The 22,877-nt window shown below is 55.3% G+C and overlaps 1 protein-coding gene across 1 annotated transcript in view; it reads left to right on the top strand.

The window, feature by feature from the left end:
- Positions 1-18,716: 18,716 nt before the first annotated feature.
- pdlim2 (PDZ and LIM domain 2 (mystique)) overlaps positions 18,717-22,877 on the top strand; it is a 35,463-nt gene continuing 31,302 nt past the window's right edge. The window contains exon 1 of the mRNA XM_073061741.1: positions 18,717-18,872. Within this exon, the coding sequence (XP_072917842.1) occupies positions 18,780-18,872 (93 nt within the window). The 5' untranslated portion in view covers positions 18,717-18,779. The remainder of the gene's footprint in view (positions 18,873-22,877) is intronic.

Raw genomic sequence — 22,877 nt, 5'->3', positions numbered from 1 at the left:
CATGATCGCCCACGTCATATGACACGGCACATAATGACGATGTCATACGACACGGTGCAGAATGATGATGACGACGATGACTGCAGGAGGCCCCTGCAACACATATCGTCTGGGGGCATCCACATGCTAGAAAGGGCAGCTCAGACAGTGAGGGAGGGAGAGGATGGAGTACCAGAGCAAGGGAGAGAGAGAATACAGGAGTGTGAGGCAGAGAAATAGAGACTGTGAGGAGAGAGGTAGAAATATGAGAGAGAGAGAGAGAGAGTTTGTGAGAAAGAGGGTCTGCAAGGGGGGGAGGGTGAGCAATGGAGGGGCTGAGAGAGAGAGAGAGAGAGAGAGAGAACAGTCAGCAAACTGAGGGAGGAACAGAGGGAGACCTGTGCTGGGACACCAGGTTATTGTTGGACCGGGATGGGGTGGGGGTGGGGGGTGAGGCACTGATTGCCCCAACCACTGGATTCCTGTGTGTGGCTCTGTGAGGCCTTGTGGAGATGCTAGTATGTTGGGGCATCAAATAATCAACTTTATTCACCACATGCATGCAATGGCCACTTCGTTCGGTACCTCCTATACCTAATAAAGTGGCCACTGAGCGTGTGTTTGTGGTCTTCTGCTGCTGAGGCCCAGCCACTTCATTGTCTGACGTGTTGTGTGTTCGGAGATGCTCTTCTGCACTCCACTGTTGTAACGTGTGGTTATTTGAGTTACTGTCACCTTCCTGTCAGCTTGAACCAGTCTGGCCATTCTCCTCTGACCTCTCTCACTAACTCAGGGTGTTTTCAACCACAAAACTGGCACTTACTGGATGGTTTTTTTCTTGTTTTTCCACACCATTCTCTGTAAACTCTAGAGACTGTTGTGTGTGAAAATCCCAGGAGATCGGCAGTTTCTGAGATACTCAAACTACCCCATCTGACACCAACAATCAAAGTCACTTAGATCACATTTTTTCCCCATTCCGATGTCTGGTCTGAACAACAACTGACCATGTCTATACGCTTACGTGTTTGGAAGTTGCCGTGATATGCAAACTCAGAGTCATGAAACACTACAGCACAGAAACAGGCCTTTTGGCCCACGTAATCTGTGCCTAACCATTATTCTGCCTAGTCCCGTTCATCTGCACACAGACCATCACCCTCCATACCCCTCCCATTCATGTACTTATCTAAAATTCTCTTCAATGTTGACATTGAACCCATATCTAGAAGGGGCCAGATTGCGGCCCGAAACGTCAACAATTCCTTCCCCCTACACAGGTGATGTTCGACACACTGAGTTCCTTCCACAGGCTGTGTCACTCCCTTATGTTCAGGTTGGTTTGGGCTGGCATCACAACTGTGTCTCAATCCTGGAACACCCCAACCAACTCTCCTGTCTCCTGGCGTCGAGAGGGACAGTGGTCGCTGGGGTGAAACTCTCTGCCTCGAGTTCCCTGTGAGACAGGAGGGAGGTCTGCCCTGTCAGCTGTGCAAGGATGTTACGTCAGATAATGTGGCCTTCTGTCGCCAATCGCAGACAGATTCTCAACTTCCTGTGTTTCTATTCCCTTTGACTGGTAAGATGTACACCTCCCTGCCACAGCACCGAGAACGGGCTGCGACAACAGTCAGGGAGCCCTGAATATCTCACAGCCACTGAAGTACAGTACATCTCAGGTACAGTCACCTCACCGTAGGAGTGGGAAAATCACAACCATTACTCCACTCTTTGAGGAGGGAAGTAAAAGACTATTGAAAACTAAAGACTATTTGCGAAAGAACATTGAACTCATTGCCACGGATGGCTGTGGAGGCCAAGTCATTAGGTATATTTAAAGCAGAGGTTGACAGGTTCTTAACTTGAAAGGGCGTCAAAAGTTACAGGGAGAAGAAAGGAGAATGGGGTTAAGAGGGATAATAAATCAACCATGATGGAATGGCAGAACCGACTCAATGGGCCGAATGGCCCAATTTCACTCCTTTGTCTTATGGTCTAGGAAGCATGACAGGCAATTTGTACACAACAAGATCCCACAGAGACATACCAATAATAATCTTAGTGATGGAATGACAGATCCTTACAGCACGAAGCAAGCAGGCCTTTCAGCCCATTGAGTCCATGCTGAACATCTAGGATCATTGAGACTGCTCCCATTTCATTCCCCCCACCCCCCATCTCTCACCTCATCCCCAGATTCTATCCCGCACCCCTGCACCGGGGGCAACTTACATCGTCAGGATGTGGCAGGAAACTGGGTGGAAACCCACGCAGTGAGTGTGAAAACGGACACTGGTTGGGATCGAACCGGTGTCTCTGGAGCTGTGACGTGCGGCTCTACCAGCTCCCCGCTACCGCGCCTGTCCGAGGATCCCCCATCGACTTCTGTCAGAGCAACGCAGCCTCGCCCCCCTCGCACCGGCCGCAGTCTTAGCGTGAGCTCACTCCACACACAAGCCCAGGGCCTTGTGCCTCCACTTGCACACGGCAGCAGCTGTCTGGCTGGCATGTAAAACAAGGTTTATACTGTATCATGATACGAGTGAAAAGAAACCATAAATCCCTCAATGCTGCTGTGCAAGTCGATAAGGTGGTTAAGGAGGAGTTTGATGTTTTATCTATCTATTTGTTTATGAAGATACGGTGTAGAACAGGCCCTTCTGGCCCTTCGATCCACACCACCCAGCAATCCCCTGACTTAACCCTAGCCTAATCACGAGACTATTGACAATAAACAATTCACCTACCAACCAGTACATCTTGAATTGAATTTATTTCTTACATCCTTCACATACATGAGGAAAAAAATCTTTACATCTCCGTCTGAATGTGCAATTTATAGTAATTTGTTAAGAATATTATGTACAACAGAACAGTCAATATAGCATAGAAATAGAATTGTGTCAGCGGGAACTAATCAGTCTGCTGGCCTGGTGGAAGAAGCTGTCCCGGAGACTGTTGGTCCTGGCTTTTATGCTGCGGTACCGTTTCCCAGATGGTAGCAGCTGGAACAGTTTGTGGTTGGGGTGACTCAGGTCCCCAGTGATCCTTTGGGCCCTTTATACACACCTGTCTCTGTAAACGTCCTGAAGAGTGGGAAGTTCACATCCACAGATGTACTGGGCTGTCCGCACCACTCTCAGCAGAGTCCTGCAATTAAGGGAGATGCAGTTTCCGTACCAAGCAGTGATACAGCCAGTCAGGATGCTCTCAATTGTGCCCCTGTAGAAAGTTCTTAGGATCTGGGGACTCGTGTCAAACTTCTTCAGCCGTCTGAGGTGAAAGAGGCACTGTTGTGTTTTTTTTCACCACACAGCCGGTGTGTACAGACCACGTGAGGAACTTAAAGCTGTTCACCCTCTCAACCCCAGATCCATTGACGTCAATAGGGTGAGCCTGTCTCCATTCCTCCTGTAGTCCACAACCATCTCTGGACCGGAGGAGGAAAGCGAAGCACCCGGAGGAAACCCACATGCTAACAGGGAGAACGTACAAACTCCTCACAGGCAGCAGTGGGAATTAAACCCGGTTCACTGGTTCTATGTGCTGGCATTTATTAGTCAGGAGATGGAGTTGAAGAACTGAGAGGTAATGTTGCAGCTCTATCAAATCCGGTTAGACCTCACTGGGATTACTGTATTCATCTCTGGTCACCTCATTACAGGAAGGATGCTGACACTTTAGAGAGGGTGCAGAGGAGACTTAACAGCATTCTGCCTGGATTAGAGAGGGTGCAGAGGAGATTTACCAGGATGCTGCCTGGATTAGAGAGGGTGCAGAGGAGATTGACCAGGATGCTGCCTGGATTAGAGAGGATGCAGAGGAGATTTACCAGGATGCTGCCTGGATTAGAGAGGGTGCAGAGGAGATTTACCAGGATGCTGTCTGGATTAGAGAGGGTGCAGAGGAGACTTAACAGCATTCTGCCTGGATTAGAGAGGGTGCAGAGGAGATTTACCAGGATGCTGCCTGGATTAGAGAGGGTGCAGAGGAGATTGACCAGGATGCTGCCTGGATTAGAGAGGGTGCAGAGGAGACTTAACAGCATTCTGCCTGGATTAGAGAGGGTGCAGAGGAGATTTACCAGGATGCTGCCTGGATTAGAGAGGGTGCTGAGGAGATTTACCAGGATGCTGCCTGGATTAGAGAGGGTGCAGAGGAGACTTAACAGCATTCTGCCTGGATTAGAGAGGGTGCAGAGGAGACTTAACAGCATTCTGCCTGGATTAGAGAGGGTGCAGAGGAGATTTACCAGGATGCTGCCTGGATTAGAGAGGGTGCAGAGGAGATTGACCAGGATGCTGCCTGGATTAGAGAGGGTGCAGAGGAGACTTAACAGCATTCTGCCTGGATTAGAGAGGGTGCAGAGGAGATTTACCAGGATGCTGCCTGGATTAGAGAGGGTGCAGAGGAGATTTACCAGGATGCTGCCTGGATTAGAGAGGGTGCAGAGGAGACTTAACAGCATTCTGCCTGGATTAGAGAGGGTGCAGAGGAGACTTAACAGCATTCTGCCTGGATTAGAGAGGGTGCAGAGGAGATTTACCAGGATGCTGCCTGGATTAGAGAGGGTGCAGAGGAGACTTAACAGCATTCTGCCTGGATTAGAGAGGGTGCAGAGGAGACTTAACAGCATTCTGCCTGGATTAGAGAGGGTGCAGAGGAGACTTAACAGCATTCTGCCTGGATTAGAGAGGGTGCAGAGGAGACTTAACAGCATTCTGCCTGGATTAGAGAGGGTGCAGAGGAGATTTACCAGGATGCTGCCTGGATTAGAGAGGGTGCAGAGGAGACTTAACAGCATTCTGCCTGGATTAGAGAGGGTGCAGAGAAGATTTACCAGGATGCTGCCTGGATTAGAGAGGGTGCAGAGGAGACTTAACAGCATTCTGCCTGGATTAGAGAGGGTGCAGAGGAGATTTACCAGGATGCTGCCTGGATTAGAGAGGGTGCAGAGGAGATTTAACAGCATTCTGCCTGGATTAGAGAGGGTGCAGAGGAGACTTAACAGCATTCTGCCTGGATTAGAGAGGGTGCAGAGGAGATTTACCAGGATGCTGCCTGGATTAGAGAGGGTGCAGAGGAGATTTACCAGGATGCTGCCTGGATTAGAGAGGGTGCAGAGGAGACTTAACAGCATTCTGCCTGGATTAGAGAGGGTGCAGAGGAGATTTACCAGGATGCTGCCTGGATTAGAGAGGGTGCAGAGGAGACTTAACAGCATTCTGCCTGGATTAGAGAGGGTGCAGAGGAGACTTAACAGCATTCTGCCTGGATTAGAGAGGGTGCAGAGGAGATTTACCAGGATGCTGCCTGGATTAGAGAGGGTGCAGAGGAGACTTAACAGCATTTTGCCTGGATTAGAGAGGGTGCAGAGGAGACTTAACAGCATTCTGCCTGGATTAGAGAGGGTGCAGAGGAGATTTACCAGGATGCTGCCTGGATTAGAGAGGGTGCAGAGGAGACTTAACAGCATTCTGCCTGGATTAGAGAGGGTGCAGAGGAGACTTAACAGCATTCTGCCTGGATTAGAGAGGGTGCAGAGGAGATTTACCAGGATGCTGCCTGGATTAGAGAGGGTGCAGAGGAGATTTACCAGGATGCTGCCTGGATTAGAGAGGGTGCAGAGGAGATTTACCAGGATGCTGCCTGGATTAAAGAGGGTGCAGAGGAGATTTACCAGGATGCTGCCTGGATTAGAGAGGGTGCAGAGGAGACTTAACAGCATTCTGCCTGGATTAGAGAGGGTGCAGAGGAGATTTACCAGGATGCTGCCTGGATTAGAGAGGGTGCAGAGGAGACTTAACAGCATTCTGCCTGGATTAGAGAGGGTGCAGAGGAGACTTAACAGCATTCTGCCTGGATTAGAGAGGGTGCAGAGGAGATTTACCAGGATGCTGCCTGGATTAGAGAGGGTGCAGAGGAGATTTACCAGGATGCTGCCTGGATTAGAGAGGGTGCAGAGGAGACTTACCAGGATGCTGCCTGGATTAGAGAGGGTGCAGAGGAGACTTAACAGCATTCTGCCTGGATTAGACAGCATGTTTTAGGAGGATAGGTTGAGGGAGCTAGGGCTTTCCTCTTTGGAGTGAAGGAGGATGAGAGATGATAATAGAGGTGGACAAGATGTTAAGAGACATAGATAGAGTGGGCAACCAAGAGACTTTTCCCCAGGGCAGAAATGGCTAATATGAGGGGGATCATCTTACGGAGATTGGTGGAAAGTATAGTGGGGGATGTCACAGGTAGTTTTTCTTTGTAAAAACACAGGAGTGGTGAGTGTGTGGAACTCACTGCTAGGAGCATAGAGGATGATAAGAGGCATAGATTGTGTGGAGAGCCAGGCACTATTTCCCTGGGCAGAACTGCCTAATGTGAGGGGGCACGGACCGCTCGGTTAACGGTAGGTGGTTCCCACCCTGGGACATGGACCGCTCGGTTAACGGTAGGGGTCCACCCTGGGTCATGGACCGCTCGGTTAATGGTAGGGGGTTCCCACCCTGGGTCATGGACCTCTCGGTTAATGGTAGGGGGTTCCCACCCTGGGTCATGGACCTCTCGGTTAATGGTAGGGGGTTCCCACCCTGGGTCACGGACCGCTCGGTTAACGGTAGGGGGTTCCCACCCTGGGTCACGGACCGCTCGGTTAACGGTAGGGGTCCACCCTGGGTCATGGACCGCTCGGTTAATGGTAGGGGGTTCCCACCCTGGGTCATGGACCTCTCGGTTAATGGTAGGGGGTTCCCACCCTGGGTCACGGACCGCTCGGTTAACGGTAGGGGGTTCCCACCCTGGGTCACGGACCGCTCGGTTAACGGTAGGGGTCCACCCTGGGTCATGGACCGCTCGGTTAATGGTAGGGGGTTCCCACCCTGGGTCACGGACTGCTCGGTTAACGGTAGGGGGTTCCCACCCTGGGTCATGGACCGCTCGGTTAATGGTAGGGGGTTCCCACCCTGGGTCATGGACCGCTCGGTTAATGGTAGGGGGTTCCCACCCTGGGTCATGGACCGCTCGGTTAACTGTAGGGGGTTCCCACCCTGGGTCATGGACTGCTCGGTTAACGGTAGGGGGTTCCCACCCTGGGTCACGGACCGCTCGGTTAATGGTAGGGGGTTCCCACCCTGGGTCATGGACCGCTCGGTTAACTGTAGGGGGTTCCCACCCTGGGTCATGGACCGCTCGGTTAACGGTAGGGGGTTCCCACCCTGGGTCACGGACCGCTCGGTTAATGGTAGGGGTCCACCCTGGGTCACGGACCGCTCGGTTAACGGTAGGGGGTTCCCACCCTGGGTCACGGACCGCTCGGTTAATGGTAGGGGTCCCACCCTGGGACATGGACCGCTCGGTTAACGGTAGGGGGTTCCCACCCTGGGTCATGGACCTCTCGGTTAATGGTAGGGGGTTCCCACCCTGGGTCATGGACCTCTCGGTTAATGGTAGGGGGTTCCCACCCTGGGTCACGGACCGCTCGGTTAACGGTAGGGGGTTCCCACCCTGGGTCACGGACCGCTCGGTTAACGGTAGGGGTCCACCCTGGGTCATGGACCGCTCGGTTAATGGTAGGGGGTTCCCACCCTGGGTCACGGACCGCTCGGTTAATGGTAGGGGGTTCCCACCCTGGGTCATGGACCTCTCGGTTAATGGTAGGGGGTTCCCACCCTGGGTCACGGACCGCTCGGTTAACGGTAGGGGGTTCCCACCCTGGGTCACGGACCGCTCGGTTAACGGTAGGGGTCCACCCTGGGTCATGGACCGCTCGGTTAATGGTAGGGGGTTCCCACCCTGGGTCACGGACTGCTCGGTTAACGGTAGGGGGTTCCCACCCTGGGTCATGGACCGCTCGGTTAATGGTAGGGGGTTCCCACCCTGGGTCATGGACCGCTCGGTTAATGGTAGGGGGTTCCCACCCTGGGTCATGGACCGCTCGGTTAACTGTAGGGGGTTCCCACCCTGGGTCATGGACTGCTCGGTTAACGGTAGGGGGTTCCCACCCTGGGTCACGGACCGCTCGGTTAATGGTAGGGGGTTCCCACCCTGGGTCATGGACCGCTCGGTTAACTGTAGGGGGTTCCCACCCTGGGTCATGGACCGCTCGGTTAACGGTAGGGGGTTCCCACCCTGGGTCACGGACCGCTCGGTTAATGGTAGGGGTCCACCCTGGGTCACGGACCGCTCGGTTAACGGTAGGGGGTTCCCACCCTGGGTCACGGACCGCTCGGTTAATGGTAGGGGTCCCACCCTGGGACATGGACCGCTCGGTTAACGGTAGGGGGTTCCCACCCTGGGTCATGGACCGCTCGGTTAATGGTAGGGGGTTCCCACCCTGGGTCACGGACCGCTCGGTTAATGGTAGGGGTCCACCCTGGGTCATGGACCGCTCGGTTAATGGTAGGGGGTTCCCACCCTGGGTCATGGACCGCTCGGTTAACGGTAGGGGGTCCCACCCTGGGTCACGGACTGCTCGGTTAACGGTAGGGGGTTCCCACCCTGAGTCATGGACCGCTCGGTTAATGGTAGGGGGTTCCCACCCTGGGTCACGGACCGCTCGGTTAATGGTAGGGGGTTCCCACCCTGGGTCATGGACCGCTCGGTTAATGGTAGGGGGTTCCCACCCTGGGTCACGGACCGCTCGGTTAATGGTAGGGGTCCACCCTGGGTCATGGACCGCTCGGTTAATGGTAGGGGGTTCCCACCCTGGGTCATGGACCGCTCGGTTAACGGTAGGGGGTCCCACCCTGGGTCACGGACTGCTCGGTTAATGGTAGGGGGTTCCCACCCTGGGTCACGGACCGCTCGGTTAACGGTAGGGGGTTCCCACCCTGGGTCATGGACCGCTCGGTTAACGGTAGGGGGTTCCCACCCTGGGTCATGGACCGCTCGGTTAATGGTAGGGGGTTCCCACCCTGGGTCATGGACCGCTCGGTTAATGGTAGGGGGTTCCCACCCTGGGTCATGGACCGCTCGGTTAATGGTAGGGGTCCACCCTGGGTCACGGACCGCTCGGTTAATGGTAGGGGGTTCCCACCCTGGGTCACGGACCGCTCGGTTAATGGTAGGGGGTTCCCACCCTGGGTCACGGACCGCTCGGTTAATGGTAGGGGGTTCCCACCCTGGGTCACGGACCGCTCGGTTAATGGTAGGGGGTTCCCACCCTGGGTCATGGACCGCTCGGTTAATGGTAGGGGGTTCCCACCCTGGGTCATGGACCTCTCGGTTAATGGTAGGGGGTTCCCACCCTGGGTCATGGACCGCTCGGTTAATGGTAGTGGGTTCCCACCCTGGGTCACGGACCGCTCGGTTAACGGTAGGGGGTTCCCACCCTGGGTCATGGACCGCTCGGTTAATGGTAGGGGGTTCCCACCCTGGGTCATGGACCGCTCGGTTAATGGTAGGGGGTTCCCACCCTGGGTCATGGACCGCTCGGTTAATGGTAGGGGGTTCCCACCCTGGGTCATGGACCTCTCGGTTAATGGTAGGGGGTTCCCACCCTGGGTCATGGACCGCTCGGTTAATGGTAGGGGGTTCCCACCCTGGGTCATGGACCGCTCGGTTAATGGTAGTGGGTTCCCACCCTGGGTCACGGACCGCTCGGTTAATGGTAGGGGGTTCCCACCCTGGGTCATGGACCGCTCGGTTAATGGTAGGGGGTTCCCACCCTGGGTCATGGACCGCTCGGTTAATGGTAGGGGGTTCCCACCCTGGGTCACGGACCGCTCGGTTAACGGTAGGGGGTTCCCACCCTGGGTCATGGACCGCTCGGTTAATGGTAGGGGGTTCCCACCCTGGGTCACGGACCGCTCGGTTAACGGTAGGGGGTTCCCACCCTGGGTCATGGACCGCTCGGTTAATGGTAGGGGGTTCCCACCCTGGGTCACGGACTGCTCGGTTAATGGTAGGGGTCCACCCTGGGTCACGGACCGCTCGGTTAATGGTAGGGGGTTCCCACCCTGGGTCACGGACCGCTCGGTTAATGGTAGGGGGTTCCCACCCTGGGTCACGGACCTCTCGGTTAATGGTAGGGGGTTCCCACCCTGGGTCATGGACCGCTCGGTTAATGGTAGGGGGTTCCCACCCTGGGTCACGGACCGCTCGGTTAATGGTAGGGGGTTCCCACCCTGGGTCATGGACCGCTCGGTTAACGGTAGGGGGTTCCCACCCTGGGTCATGGACCGCTCGGTTAATGGTAGGGGGTTCCCACCCTGGGTCACGGACCGCTCGGTTAATGGTAGGGGGTTCCCACCCTGGGTCACGGACCTCTCGGTTAATGGTAGGGGGTTCCCACCCTGGGTCATGGACCGCTCGGTTAATGGTAGGGGGTTCCCACCCTGGGTCACGGACCTCTCGGTTAATGGTAGGGGGTTCCCACCCTGGGTCATGGACCGCTCGGTTAATGGTAGGGGGTTCCCACCCTGGGTCATGGACCTCTCGGTTAATGGTAGGGGTCCACCCTGGGTCACGGACCTCTCGGTTAATGGTAGGGGGTTCCCACCCTGGGTCATGGACCGCTCGGTTAATGGTAGGGGGTTCCCACCCTGGGTCACGGACCGCTCGGTTAATGGTAGGGGTCCACCCTGGGTCACGGACCGCTCGGTTAATGGTAGGTTCCCACCCTGGGTCACGGACCGCTCGGTTAATGGTAGGGAGTTCCCACCCAGGGACACGGACCGCTCGGTTAATGGTAGGGGGTTCCCACCCTGGGTCACGGACCGCTCGGTTAACGGTAGTGGGTTCCCACCCTGGGTCACGGACCTCTCGGTTAACGGTAGGGGGTTCCCACCCAGGGACACGGACCTCTCGGTTAATGGTAGGGGGTTCCCACCCTGGGTCATGGACCGCTCGGTTAATGGTAGGGGTCCCACCCTGGGTCATGGACCGCTCGGTTAATGGTAGGGGTCCCACCCTGGGTCATGGACCGCTCGGTTAATGGTAGGGGGTTCCCACCCTGGGTCACGGACCGCTCGGTTAATGGTAGGGGTCCACCCTGGGTCATGGACCGCTCGGTTAATGGTAGGGGGTTCCCACCCTGGGTCATGGACCGCTCGGTTAATGGTAGGGGGTTCCCACCCTGGGTCATGGACCGCTGGGTTAATGGTAGGGGTCCCACCCTGGGTCATGGACTGCTCGGTTAATGGTAGGGGGTTCCCACCCTGGGTCATGGACCGCTCGGTTAATGGTAGGGGGTTCCCACCCTGGGTCACGGACCGCTCGGTTAATGGTAGGGGGTTCCCACCCTGGGTCATGGACCGCTCGGTTAATGGTAGGGGGTTCCCACCCTGGGTCATGGACCGCTCGGTTAACGGTAGGGGGTTCCCACCCTGGGTCATGGACCGCTCGGTTAACGGTAGGGGGTTCCCACCCTGGGTCATGGACCGCTCGGTTAACGGTAGGGGTCCCACCCTGGGTCACGGACCGCTCGGTTAATGGTAGGGGGTTCCCACCCTGGGACACGGACCGCTCGGTTAATGGTAGGGGGTTCCCACCCTGGGACACGGACCGCTCGGTTAATGGTAGGGGGTTCCCACCCTGGGTCACGGACCGCTCGGTTAATGGTAGGGGGTCCCACCCTGGGTCACGGACCGCTCGGTTAACGGTAGGGGGTTCCCACCCTGGGTCATGGACCGCTCGGTTAACGGTAGGGGGTTCCCACCCAGGGACACGGACCGCTCGGTTAATGGTAGGGGGTTCCCACCCTGGGTCATGGACCGCTCGGTTAACGGTAGGGGTCCCACCCTGGGTCATGGACCGCTCGGTTAATGGTAGGGGGTTCCCACCCTGGGTCATGGACCGCTCGGTTAATGGTAGGGGGTCCCACCCTGGGTCATGGACCGCTCGGTTAACGGTAGGTGGTTCCCACCCTGGGTCATGGACCGCTCGGTTAATGGTAGGGGGTTCCCACCCTGGGTCATGGACCGCTCGGTTAACGGTAGGGGGTTCCCACCCTGGGTCATGGACCGCTCGGTTAACGGTAGGGGGTTCCCACCCTGGGTCACGGACCGCTCGGTTAACGGTAGGGGGTTCCCACCCTGAGTCACGGACCGCTCGGTTAACGGTAGGGGTCCACCCTGGGTCACGGACCGCTCGGTTAACGGTAGGGGGTTCCCACCCTGGGTCACGGACCGCTCGGTTAACGGTAGGGGTCCACCCTGGGTCACGGACCGCTGGGTTAACGGTAGGGGGTTCCCACCCTGGGACACGGACCGCTCGGTTAACGGTAGGGGGTTCCCACCCTGGGTCATGGACCGCTCGGTTAATGGTAGGGTTTGATGGCATCAAAAAGTTGGGACCCCTGCATTAGAGGAATTCAGTATACTTACCCCTCCATTTTTCTTTCATTCATGTGCTTATCTATGTGGGAGGGAAGGGTTAGATTGACCCTGGAGTAGGTTAAAAGGTCACTACACCATTCTGGGCTGAAGGGCCTGTACTGTGCTGTACTGTTTGATGTTTTAACAAGAGGCATAAGTTTTGCCTTGGAAGTCATTGACTGGACAATGTGATCAAAAGGGAACGGGAGAAGTTTCACAGGGGATCAGAGCAAAGTACTTTGATAAAAAAAATTGACTTTGAACTCCAGTCATCTTCGTTAGGAAACTCCAGGCCATGATGCATCTATAGAAGTTTGTCAAAAGACTTTGGAACTTGGTGATGTTAATCAGGCAGAGTGTGTGAACTATCGGTGATTAGACTGACATACCACACAGTATTTCAGTTTTTTAATGTGCTACACAGCTGAGTAAAAATCTTTGCAGAGAACTCACTGAGTTTAAGGGAAAGATACCAAGGGTCCGAATGCTAGCTCCGGAATAGTCGTGTGTGGTATGAGAGGTCTGGGTGACACACTAACAATGGCTTCTCACTGAGGCTCAACACACCCTGACTGTACTCCGCACCGAGGCTGGTCACAGACACACACGTACACACTCCTTCCCCACCCCTTGTGCTCCAGAACCCAGCTCCCAGCTGAATTCCAGACCTTTGGCAATGAGTACGCACCCTCTGGATCCTCGGCTCAGATCCCCAATGAATGAGTGAGCCAGATGCTGAATTAGATTCAGATTTGGACTTATTTATCACATGTCCCTTGAAACACACAGTGAAATGTGTTGATCGTGTCAACAACCTACTGTCTGAGGGCAGCCCGCAAGTGTCACCACACGTTCTATCGCCAACGTCGCATACCCACAATGCCCAGCAGAACAACATAGCAAAATAAACAACCCTCACAAATGCTGGAGGAACTCAGCAGGCCAGGCAGCATCTATGGAAATGACCCTCTTCTCGTCAAGTATCTTCAACTGTACTCTTTTCCATAGATGCTGTCTGACCTGCTGAGTTCCTCCAGTGTTTTGTGTGAGTTGCTCTGGATTTCCAGTATCTGCAGAATCTCTCACCTCCTACCCACATACTTAAAGCATCCTAACTATCCCCATATTATCAGGAAATCTAAAAAAGAAAGTTGTAAGTTTGGCTTTCAGGAACCAGGAATGTTCTCCCCACTTGGAAACCCCCTCCTCCACTGAAGCTGGGAGGTGACAGGTGGAAAAGGTAAAGGGCTGTAGAAGGAGGAATCTGAGAAGAGAGGAGAGTGGACCGTGAGAGAAAGGGAAGAAGGGGAACAGGAGGGATGTGAAGGGTGAGAAGAGAAGGAACAAGAGGGGAACCAGAAAGGGGAATGGAAAAAGAGAGGAGAGGAGTGGGGAGAAAGAAGTTAGAGGATTCCATGTTGATGCCATCAGGTTGGAGGCTCCGCAGTTGGAATACGAGACGTTGCTTCTCCAACCCGAGTATGGCCTCGTGGTGATTTCAGAGGAGGCCACGGACTGACACGTCGGAAAGCAAATGGGTAGTGGAATTGAAATGGGTGGCCTCTGGGAAATTCTACCTTTTGTGGTGGACAGAGTGAAGGTGCTTGATATAGCGGACACCCCCCGATCCATGTAGGGTCTCACCGATGTAGAGGAGGCCCCACCAGGCCGCGTTTCTGTTTCCCCAGCCCACCTCCTTTGCCCATTGGTTCCTTACGACCTTGTAACCTCTGACCCATCCCAGTTTTGACAAGGGGTAATTGAGCTCACCGTTGGCTGCTCCCTTCTCCATAGATGCTGCCTGACCTGCTGCGTGTTCCCTTTGTGTGGCTGGGTGAGGCTGGAACACATTCAACTCATCCCCAGCCTGTTGCTGGAACCGGTAGGGCAGCATTCACCGAGAAGCCAGCCTCACGAAGAGCAACCTGATCTTGTGATTAGGTTCCACCCTGCCTGCTGCTCTGCCTTCAAGGCCCCAGAGAAGCAGCTCTACTTACAAAGTTACCTGCGTCCTGTCTAATTGTATCCGCCGGGTCCCTGTGGTCAGCTATTTCGGACCAGGGTTCAGTAAACTTATCAGCAAAGTGCACGTATGCCCTCATATACTACCTTGAAATTCATTTCTTGCGGGTATTTGCATGAAAATAAAGAAATGTAATAAAATGTATGTATGAGATACCGGGCACAGCTCTCTGGGTCTCCGCGATGGAGTAAAGGATGGGGAGACACCGGGCACAGCTCTCTGGGTCTCCGCGATGCAGTAAAGGATGGGGAGACACCGGGCACAGCTCTCTGGGTCTCGGCGATGCAGTAAAGGATGGGGAGACACCGGGCACAGCTCTCTGGGTCTCCGCGATGCAGTAAAGGATGGGGAGACACCGGGCACAGCTCTCTGGGTCTCGGCGATGCAGTAAAGGATGGGGAGACACCGGGCACAGCTCTCTGGGTCTCCGCGATGCAGTAAAGGATGGGGAGACACCGGGCACAGCTCTCTGGGTCTCCGCGATGCAGTAAAGGATGGGGAGACACCGGGCACAGCTCTCTGGGTCTCCGCGATGCAGTAAAGGATGGGGAGACACCGGGCACAGCTCTCTGGGTCTCCGCGATGCAGTAAAGGATGGGGAGACACCGGGCACAGCTCTCTGGGTCTCCGCGATGCAGTAAAGGATGGGGAGACACCGGGCACAGCTCTCTGGGTCTCCGCGATGCAGTAAAGGATGGGGAGACACCGGGCACAGCTCTCTGGGTCTCCGCGATGCAGTAAAGGATGGGGAGACACCGGGCACAGCTCTCTGGGTCTCCGCGATGCAGTAAAGGATGGGGAGACACCGGGCACAGCTCGCTGGGTCTCTGCAATGCAGTAAAGGATGGGGAGACACCAGGCACAGCTCTCTGGGTCTCGGCGATGGAGTAAAGGATGGGGAGACACCGGGCACAGCTCTCTGGGTCTCCGCGATGCAGTAAAGGATGGGGAGACACCGGGCACAGCTCTCTGGGTCTCGGCGATGCAGTAAAGGATGGGGAGACACCGGGCACAGCTCTCTGGGTCACCGCGATGCAGTAAAGGATGGGGAGACACCGGGCACAGCTCTCTGGGTCTCCGCGATGCAGTAAAGGATGGGGAGACACCGGGCACAGCTCGCTGGGTCTCTGCGATGCAGTAAAGGATGGGGAGACACCAGGCACAGCTCTCTGGGTCTCGGCGATGGAGTAAAGGATGGGGAGACACCGGGCACAGCTCTCTGGGTCACCGCGATGGAGTAAAGGATGGGGAGACACCGGGCACAGCTCTCTGGGTCTCCGCGATGCAGTAAAGGATGGGGAGACACCGGGCACAGCTCTCTGGCAGTCACCTCCCACCTTTGAGCCTGGGCACTCAAAATATTCTTCCAGGGAAGGACTCAGAGATCACACCTTCGACTTGTGCCAAAATGTGGGCACCAAGCCAGGGATCCACCTTGTTTATACACACATTCCACAAAACTCCTGAATATCTCAAACTGAACAATAACATGATCCAGTGTCAGTCCTCCAGGGCACCGTGCCTTTGTACATCGGTATTCACCCTCGTATGTACCTTTGGCACAGGACTTTCTCTCTTCATGACGTCTGTTTGTGGTTCAAAATTGGTCTCCTCTGTCCGGGCAGTTCTGGGATGTCTCAGGCATTCCGTATCTCGGTCCTTGCAGTTATCAATCAATCTCTCTCTCTCGCTCCCTCTTGCTCTCTCTTGTGGCCGCATTGCACCGTGCTGGTGTCAGCAAGTCCCAGCACAAGGTAAGACTATTGGGTATCTCTGCAACCTTTAGAAGCAGTCCATGTCCATCCTGGGTCCAGCTGGTCTCCTCAGTCAATGCTCAATTCCTTAATGACACAGTGGACAGGGTGGCAGAGAGCTCACCGGTCAACCGGATGCTTTACTCCGCCAGTGGCCCAGGTTTAATTCCTGCTGCTGTCTGTAAGGAGCTTGTACATTCTCCCCGTGACTATGTGGGCTTCCTCCAGCACTCTAAAGATGTTAGTGTTTGTAAGCTATGGTTGTGCCACGTTAGCATCGGCTGATGTGATACTTGCAGGCTGCCCTCAGCACATCCTTGGACCATTTTGGTCTTTGACTACAAAACAACACCTTTCACTGTTATGTTTTGTTCTACATTCACTCCTAACTTGCACCCCTCCATCAACAGTCAACCCCACTCCTAATGTGTGACCCTCACTCAGTACCACCCCTCCCACAGTGTGACTCTCCCTCAGTACCTCCCCTCCCACAGTGTGACTCTCCCTCAGTACCACCCCACCACAGTGTGACCCTCCCTCAGTACCACCTCTCCCACAGTGTGACCCTCCCTCAGTACCACCCCTCCCACAGTGTGTCCCTCCCTCAGTACCACCCCTCCCACGGCGCAAAGCTCCCTCAGTACCACCCCTCCCACAGTGTGACCCTCCCTCAGTACCACCGTTCCCACAGTGTGACCCTCCCTCAGTACCACCCCTCCCACAGTGTGACTCTCCCTCAGTACCACCCCACCACAGTGTGACCCTCCCTCAGTACCACCTCTCCCACAGTGTGACCCTCCCTCAGTACCACCCCTCCCACAGTGTGTCCCTCCCTCAGTACCACCCCTCCCACGGCGCAAAGCTCCCTCAGTACCACCCCTCCCACAGTGTGACTCTCCCTCAGTACCACCCCTCCCACAGTGCGACGTTCCCTCAGTACCACCCCTCCCACAGTGCGACGTTCCCTCAGTACCACCCCTCCCACAGTGTGTCCCTCCCTCAGTACCGCCCCTCCCACAGTGTGACCCTCCCTCAGTACCGCCCCTCCCACAGTGTGACTCTCCCTCAGTACCACCTCTCCCACAGTGTGACCCTCCCTCAGTACCACCCCTCCCACAGTGTGACTCTCCCTCAGTACCACCTCTCCCACAGTGTGACCCTCCCTCAGTACCACCCCTCCCACAGTGTGACTCTCTCTCAGTACCACCCCTCCCACAGTGTGACCCTCCCTCAGTACCACCCCTCCCACGGCGCGAAGCTCCCTCAGTACCACCCCTCCCACAGTGTGACCCTCCCTCAGTACCCGCCCCTCCCACAGTGTGACCCTCCCTCAGTACCCGCCCCTCCCACAGTGCGACCCTCCCTCAGTACCGCCCCTCCCACAGTGCGTCCCTCCCTCAGCACCACCCCTCCCACAGTGCGACGTTCCCTCAGCACCACCCCTCCCACAGTGTGACCCTCCCTCAGTACCGCCCCTCCCACAGTGCGACCCTCCCTCAGTACCGCCCCTCCCACAGTGTGTCCCTCCCTCAGTACCCGCCCCTCCCACAGTGTGACTCTCCCTCAGTACCGCCCCTCCCACAGTGTGACTCTCCCTCAGTACCACCCCTCCCACAGTGCGACGTTCCCTCAGTACCACCCCTCCCACAGTGCGACGTTCCCTCAGTACCACCCCTCCCACAGTGTGTCCCTCCCTCAGTACCCGCCCCTCCCACAGTGTGACCCTCCCTCAGTACCACCCCTCCCACATTGTGACCCTCCCTCAGTACCACCCCTCCCATGGTGCGAAGCTCCCTCAGTACCGCCCCTCCCACGGTGTGACCCTCCCTCAGTACCACCCCTCCCACGGCGTGACCCTCCCTCAGTCCCACCCCGCCCACGGTGTGACTCTCCCTCAGTACCACCCCTCCCACGGCGCGAAGCTCCCTCAGTACCACCCCTCTCACAGTGTGACCCTCCCTCAGTACCACCCCTCCCACAGTGTGACTCTCCCTCAGTACCACCCCTCCCACAGTGTGACCCTCCCTCAGTACCACCCCTCCCACGGTGTGACCCTCCCACAGTGTGACCCTCCCTCAGTACCACCCGTCCCACGGTGTGACCCTCCCACAGTGTGTCCCTCCCTCAGTACCCGCCCCTCCCACAGTGTGACCCTCCCTCAGTACCAGCCCTCCCACGGTGTGACCCTCCCACAGTGTGACCCTCCCTCAGTACCACCCCTCCCACAGTGTGACCTTCCCCCAGTACCACCCCTCCCACAGTGTGACTCACCCTCAGTACCACCCCTCCCACAGTGTGACTCTCCCTCAGTACCACCCCTCCCACAGTGTGTCCCTCCCTCAGTACCACCCCTCCCACAGTGTGACTCTCCCTCAGTATCACCCCTCCCACAGTGTGACCCTCCCTCAGTATCACCCCTCCCACAGTGTGACCCTCCCTCAATACCTCCCTTCTCTCAGTGTGACCCTCTCTCAGTACCACCCCTCCCACAGTGTCACCCTCCCTCAGTACCACCCCTCCCACAGTGTGACCCTCCCTCAGTACTACACCTTGATCGTGGCGGCACTCCAGCCCCTCCCACGATGCGCTCGCCCGGTTGCCGGCTAATGAGGTCGGAGGGCGGGACCTGTGGGGTGGGGTGGGGCCGGTTTAAAGGAGGTGGAGCGGGCAGTATCGCTCTCGGTGCTGCCGCTGTGACCGACGCGCTGCCGGGCCATGTCTCGCTCCGTCACCTTACCGGCGCCAGGACCCTGGGGATTCCGCATTAGCGGCGGCCGCGACTTCAACAAATCCATCTCCGTGTCCAAGGTGAGCATCGGGGGCATTTGGTCCCTTCTCCTCCTGGACAGCCTTCCATTCTGCCCGCTGCCCTTCTCCCGTCTGCACCCGAGACCGGCGCCGGACTCGCTGGGTGGCCGCTAGGTCCTAACGAGAGCCGGCACTGCAGGGTGAGGGGTGTCACCTCTCCCTCAACCCCCTTCACTGCCCAGGAGAGGGTGTGGGGGGGGGGGGATAAGGCTGCCGGTGTTCCTCAGCCTCTTTCCCTCATCTGGACTGCCTGGGCGCTTTCAACAGGGTCTGGGGTCCCCGGGATGGATGATTGGAGGGTTGGGACAAGTACTGAGTTGAGGGGTTAGTCGGAGACAGCCCTGAGGCCCGGTGTCCCAGTGGACCGGCTCCGGGAAGTTCCTTGGCAGGGCACCTGTTGTCACCAGGTTTACAGGGGAGGTTGGGGGCTAGCACTCGGGAGATGAACCCATCGGCTGGCATCAGGGACAGATCACTGACTCAGCTGACGGCCTGGATCAGTGTTCAGGTGTAACTTGTTCAAAGGGGAACACTGACTCATCTGACGATCTGTGTCACTGCTCAGCCTTGCCCTACTCAAAGGGGTGAAAGTGTGACAGGCCTTTCGGCCCACAATGTCGACCCAAAGTGTCTTGAGGGTTTATTATTGTCACGTGTACTCTGCAGAGTTTTATTTGGCCTGACGACCGTGCCGATAGTTTTAACCCATCATAAGCATACAAGGGAAAACGATATAGCCAGTGCAGAATTGCGTTAGACTTACAGAGAGGGTGCGGGACAGAGCGTTAGACTAACAGAGACTGTTACAGAGAGAGTGTTAGAGTAACAGAGAGGGTGCGGGACAGAGCGTTAGACTAACAGAGACTGTTACAGAGAGAGTGTTAGAGTAACAGAGAGGGTGCGGGACAGAGCGTTACAGTAACAGAGACTGTTACAGTTACAGAGAGAGTGTTAGAGTAACAGCGTTAGAGTCACAGAGAGTGCGGGACAGAGCGTTAGACTAACAGAGACTGTTACAGAGAGAGTGTTAGAGTAACAGAGCGTTAGAGTCACAGAGGGGGTGCGGGACAGAGTGTTAGACTAACAGAGAGGGTGCGGGACAGAGCGTTAGAGTCACAGAGACTGTTACAGTTACAGAGAGAGTGTTAGAGTAACAGAGCGTTAGAGTAACAGAGAGAGTGCGGGACAGAGTGTTACAGTTACAGAGGGTGCGGGACAGAGTGTTACAGTAACAGAGGGGGTGCGGGACAGAGTGTTACAGTAACAGAGACTGTTACAGTTACAGAGAGAGTGTTAGAGTAACAGCGTTAGAGTCACAGAGAGTGCAGGACAGAGTGTTACAGTTACAGAGGGTGCGGGACAGAGTGTTACAGTAACAGAGGGGGTGCGGGACAGAGTGTTACAGTAACAGAGACTGTTACAGTTACAGAGAGAGTGTTAGAGTAACAGCGTTAGAGTCACAGAGAGTGCAGGACAGAGTGTTACAGTTACAGAGGGTGCGGGACAGAGTGTTACAGTAACAGAGGGGGTGCGGGACAGAGTGTTACAGTAACAGAGACTGTTACAGTTACAGAGAGAGTGTTAGAGTAACAGCGTTAGAGTCACAGAGAGTGCAGGACAGAGTGTTACAGTTACAGAGGGTGCGGGACAGAGTGTTACAGTTAGAGGGTGCAGGAAAGAGTGTTACAGTTACAGAGAGAGCGTTAAACTAACGGGGTGCGGGACAGAGTGTTACAGTTACAGAGGGTGCGGGAAAGAGTGTTACAGTTACAGAGAGAGCGTTAAACTAACGGGGTGCGGGACAGAGTAACAGAGAGGGTGTGGGACAGAGTGTTCGAATTACAGAGAGTGCGGGGCAGACAGTAAGGTGTGAGGGTTAGGACGAGGTTAGATATTTGTCAAAGTTTGGAGGTCCGGTGGCCTGTACTGGGGCTATTTATTGAGATACAGTGCACAGTTGCCCTTCCAGCTACTCCGCATCGTAATCCCTGGATTTAACCGAGCCTGATCACAGGACCATTTACAATGACCAATTCACGCACCAACTGGTTCGTCTTTGGACTGTGTTGTGGAAGTGGGTGGTTGGGAGGGCACGTTGTTAGTTTGTTGCTGGTTGTGTTCTGTGTTGCTTTGAATGTGCAAGGACACGTGGGGAACGGCCCACAGCTCAGCTGAAGGGCGAGGAACACGGAATACTCCAGCACAGCACAGGCCCTTCAGCCCGTGATGGAAAGGCATCTAGCCTTTTTATAGATACATCTCTACCAAAGGAGGTGTAAGGTGCTCCTTCCCTCCGCTAGCCTGCCGGTCACCCTTGGGCAAGACGTAGCACCTGCTTAGCCCCCGATCAGGGTCACCTGAAGCCATGGGAGCAGGTGGTGGATGGTCGTATGAGCAGCCGGTGCAGGTCACAAGTCCTGGTTATGTGACCACTGACGCCAGGCAGACAATCTCTGAAGAGTATTGATAACGGCTGGGGTCACCCGTCTTGTAAAGACACTGTCCAGAGGAAGTCAATGGCAAATCACTTCTGTAGAAAAATTTGCCAAGAACAATCGTGGTCATGGAAACCGTGATCGCCCATGTCACATGACACGGCACATAATGAATGAACATATTGGCCAATTCCGCCTTGGGAGAAAGTCTCTGTCCACTTGATCTATACCACTTACTGTCTCGTACACCTCTCATCTTCCTTCACTGCAAAGAGAAGGGCTGTACCTGTCCTCACAAGAGATAAGGTTGTGCTGCTTGTTGCCAGACAATGGATTTCACTGCATGTTTTGCTGTCCATGTGACTGATGAATCTAAATCTGAGCAATCCGCCTTAAGCTGGAGAAGATGCTTTGCCTGAATGACAAGATGTAAGGTCAGTGTGGATAGATGGGAATGTGATTAAAATCTGACTGGCTGTGATCATGGGGATGCCCCAAAGGTGTGGGAGGGCTGTGGCCTCTCGTTTGGACAGTGACTCTGACCAGGACTGGCTGACTGACCCTAACCGCCATTTTGAGTGCTGTGTCTCCTGGCTGCACCCCTTCATTCATGGGAATCTGTCCAACAGGGTGCGTGTGGCCTGCCAGTGAGTGTTTTGTGAGGAGTACTGCAGGGTTCTGAGCCTTAATGTGAAGAGGAAAGCCTGTGGCCTAGACTGCCGTGAGCACTGCCCCCGTTTGTGTTCATCAGAGCAGAATTGGGCCATTTGGCCCATCGATCATTCCATCAAGCTCATTTATCATCCCTCTCAACCCCGATCTCCTACCTTCTCTCTGTTACCTTTGATGCCCTTGCTAACCAAGAACCTATCAACCTCTGCTTTAAGTATACCCAATGATTTGGCCTCCACAGCCGTCTGTGGCAATGAATTCCACAGATTCACCACTCTCTGCCTAAAGAAATTCCTCCTCATCTCTGTTCTAAAGAGACATCCTTGTATTCTGAGGCAGTGCCCTCAGGTCCTAAACCTCCCACTATTGGAAACATCCTCCACTCTATCCAGGCCTTTCAATATTTAGTGTCAAGAGAACTGGAAGTAATGATTGGACTGTGTCCATTTGGAAGGACAGGCCATGGGGGGTTATAGACTACGTCCATGAGAATGGGATAAGTTAGAACGTAGAACATGGAAAACCTACAGCACAATACAGGCCCTTTGGCCCTAGGCTTGCACATAGCCCTCTATTTTTCTAAGCTCCATGTTCCTTTCCAGGAGTATCTTAAAACACCCTATCGCATCTGCCTCCACCACCGCTGGCAGCCCATTCCACACACTCACCACTCTCTGCATAAAAAAAACTTACCCCTGACATCTCCTCTGCACCTACTTCCACGCACCTTAAATCTATGCTCTCTTGTGTTAGCCATTTCAGTAATTGATCAGCCATGATCTCAAAATGGCGGTGCAGGCTCAAAGGGCCGAATGGTCTACTTCTGCACCTATTGTCTATTGAAAAGCCTCTGACTATGCACACGATCAAGCCTCTCATTATCTTGTACACCTCTATC

This window comes from Hemitrygon akajei, chromosome 1 (assembly GCF_048418815.1).
Source record: "Hemitrygon akajei chromosome 1, sHemAka1.3, whole genome shotgun sequence".
NCBI classification, from domain to species: domain Eukaryota; kingdom Metazoa; phylum Chordata; class Chondrichthyes; order Myliobatiformes; family Dasyatidae; genus Hemitrygon; species Hemitrygon akajei.
Note: the sequence above shows the minus strand (reverse complement) of the source record. Positions and strands in the feature narration are given on the sequence as shown.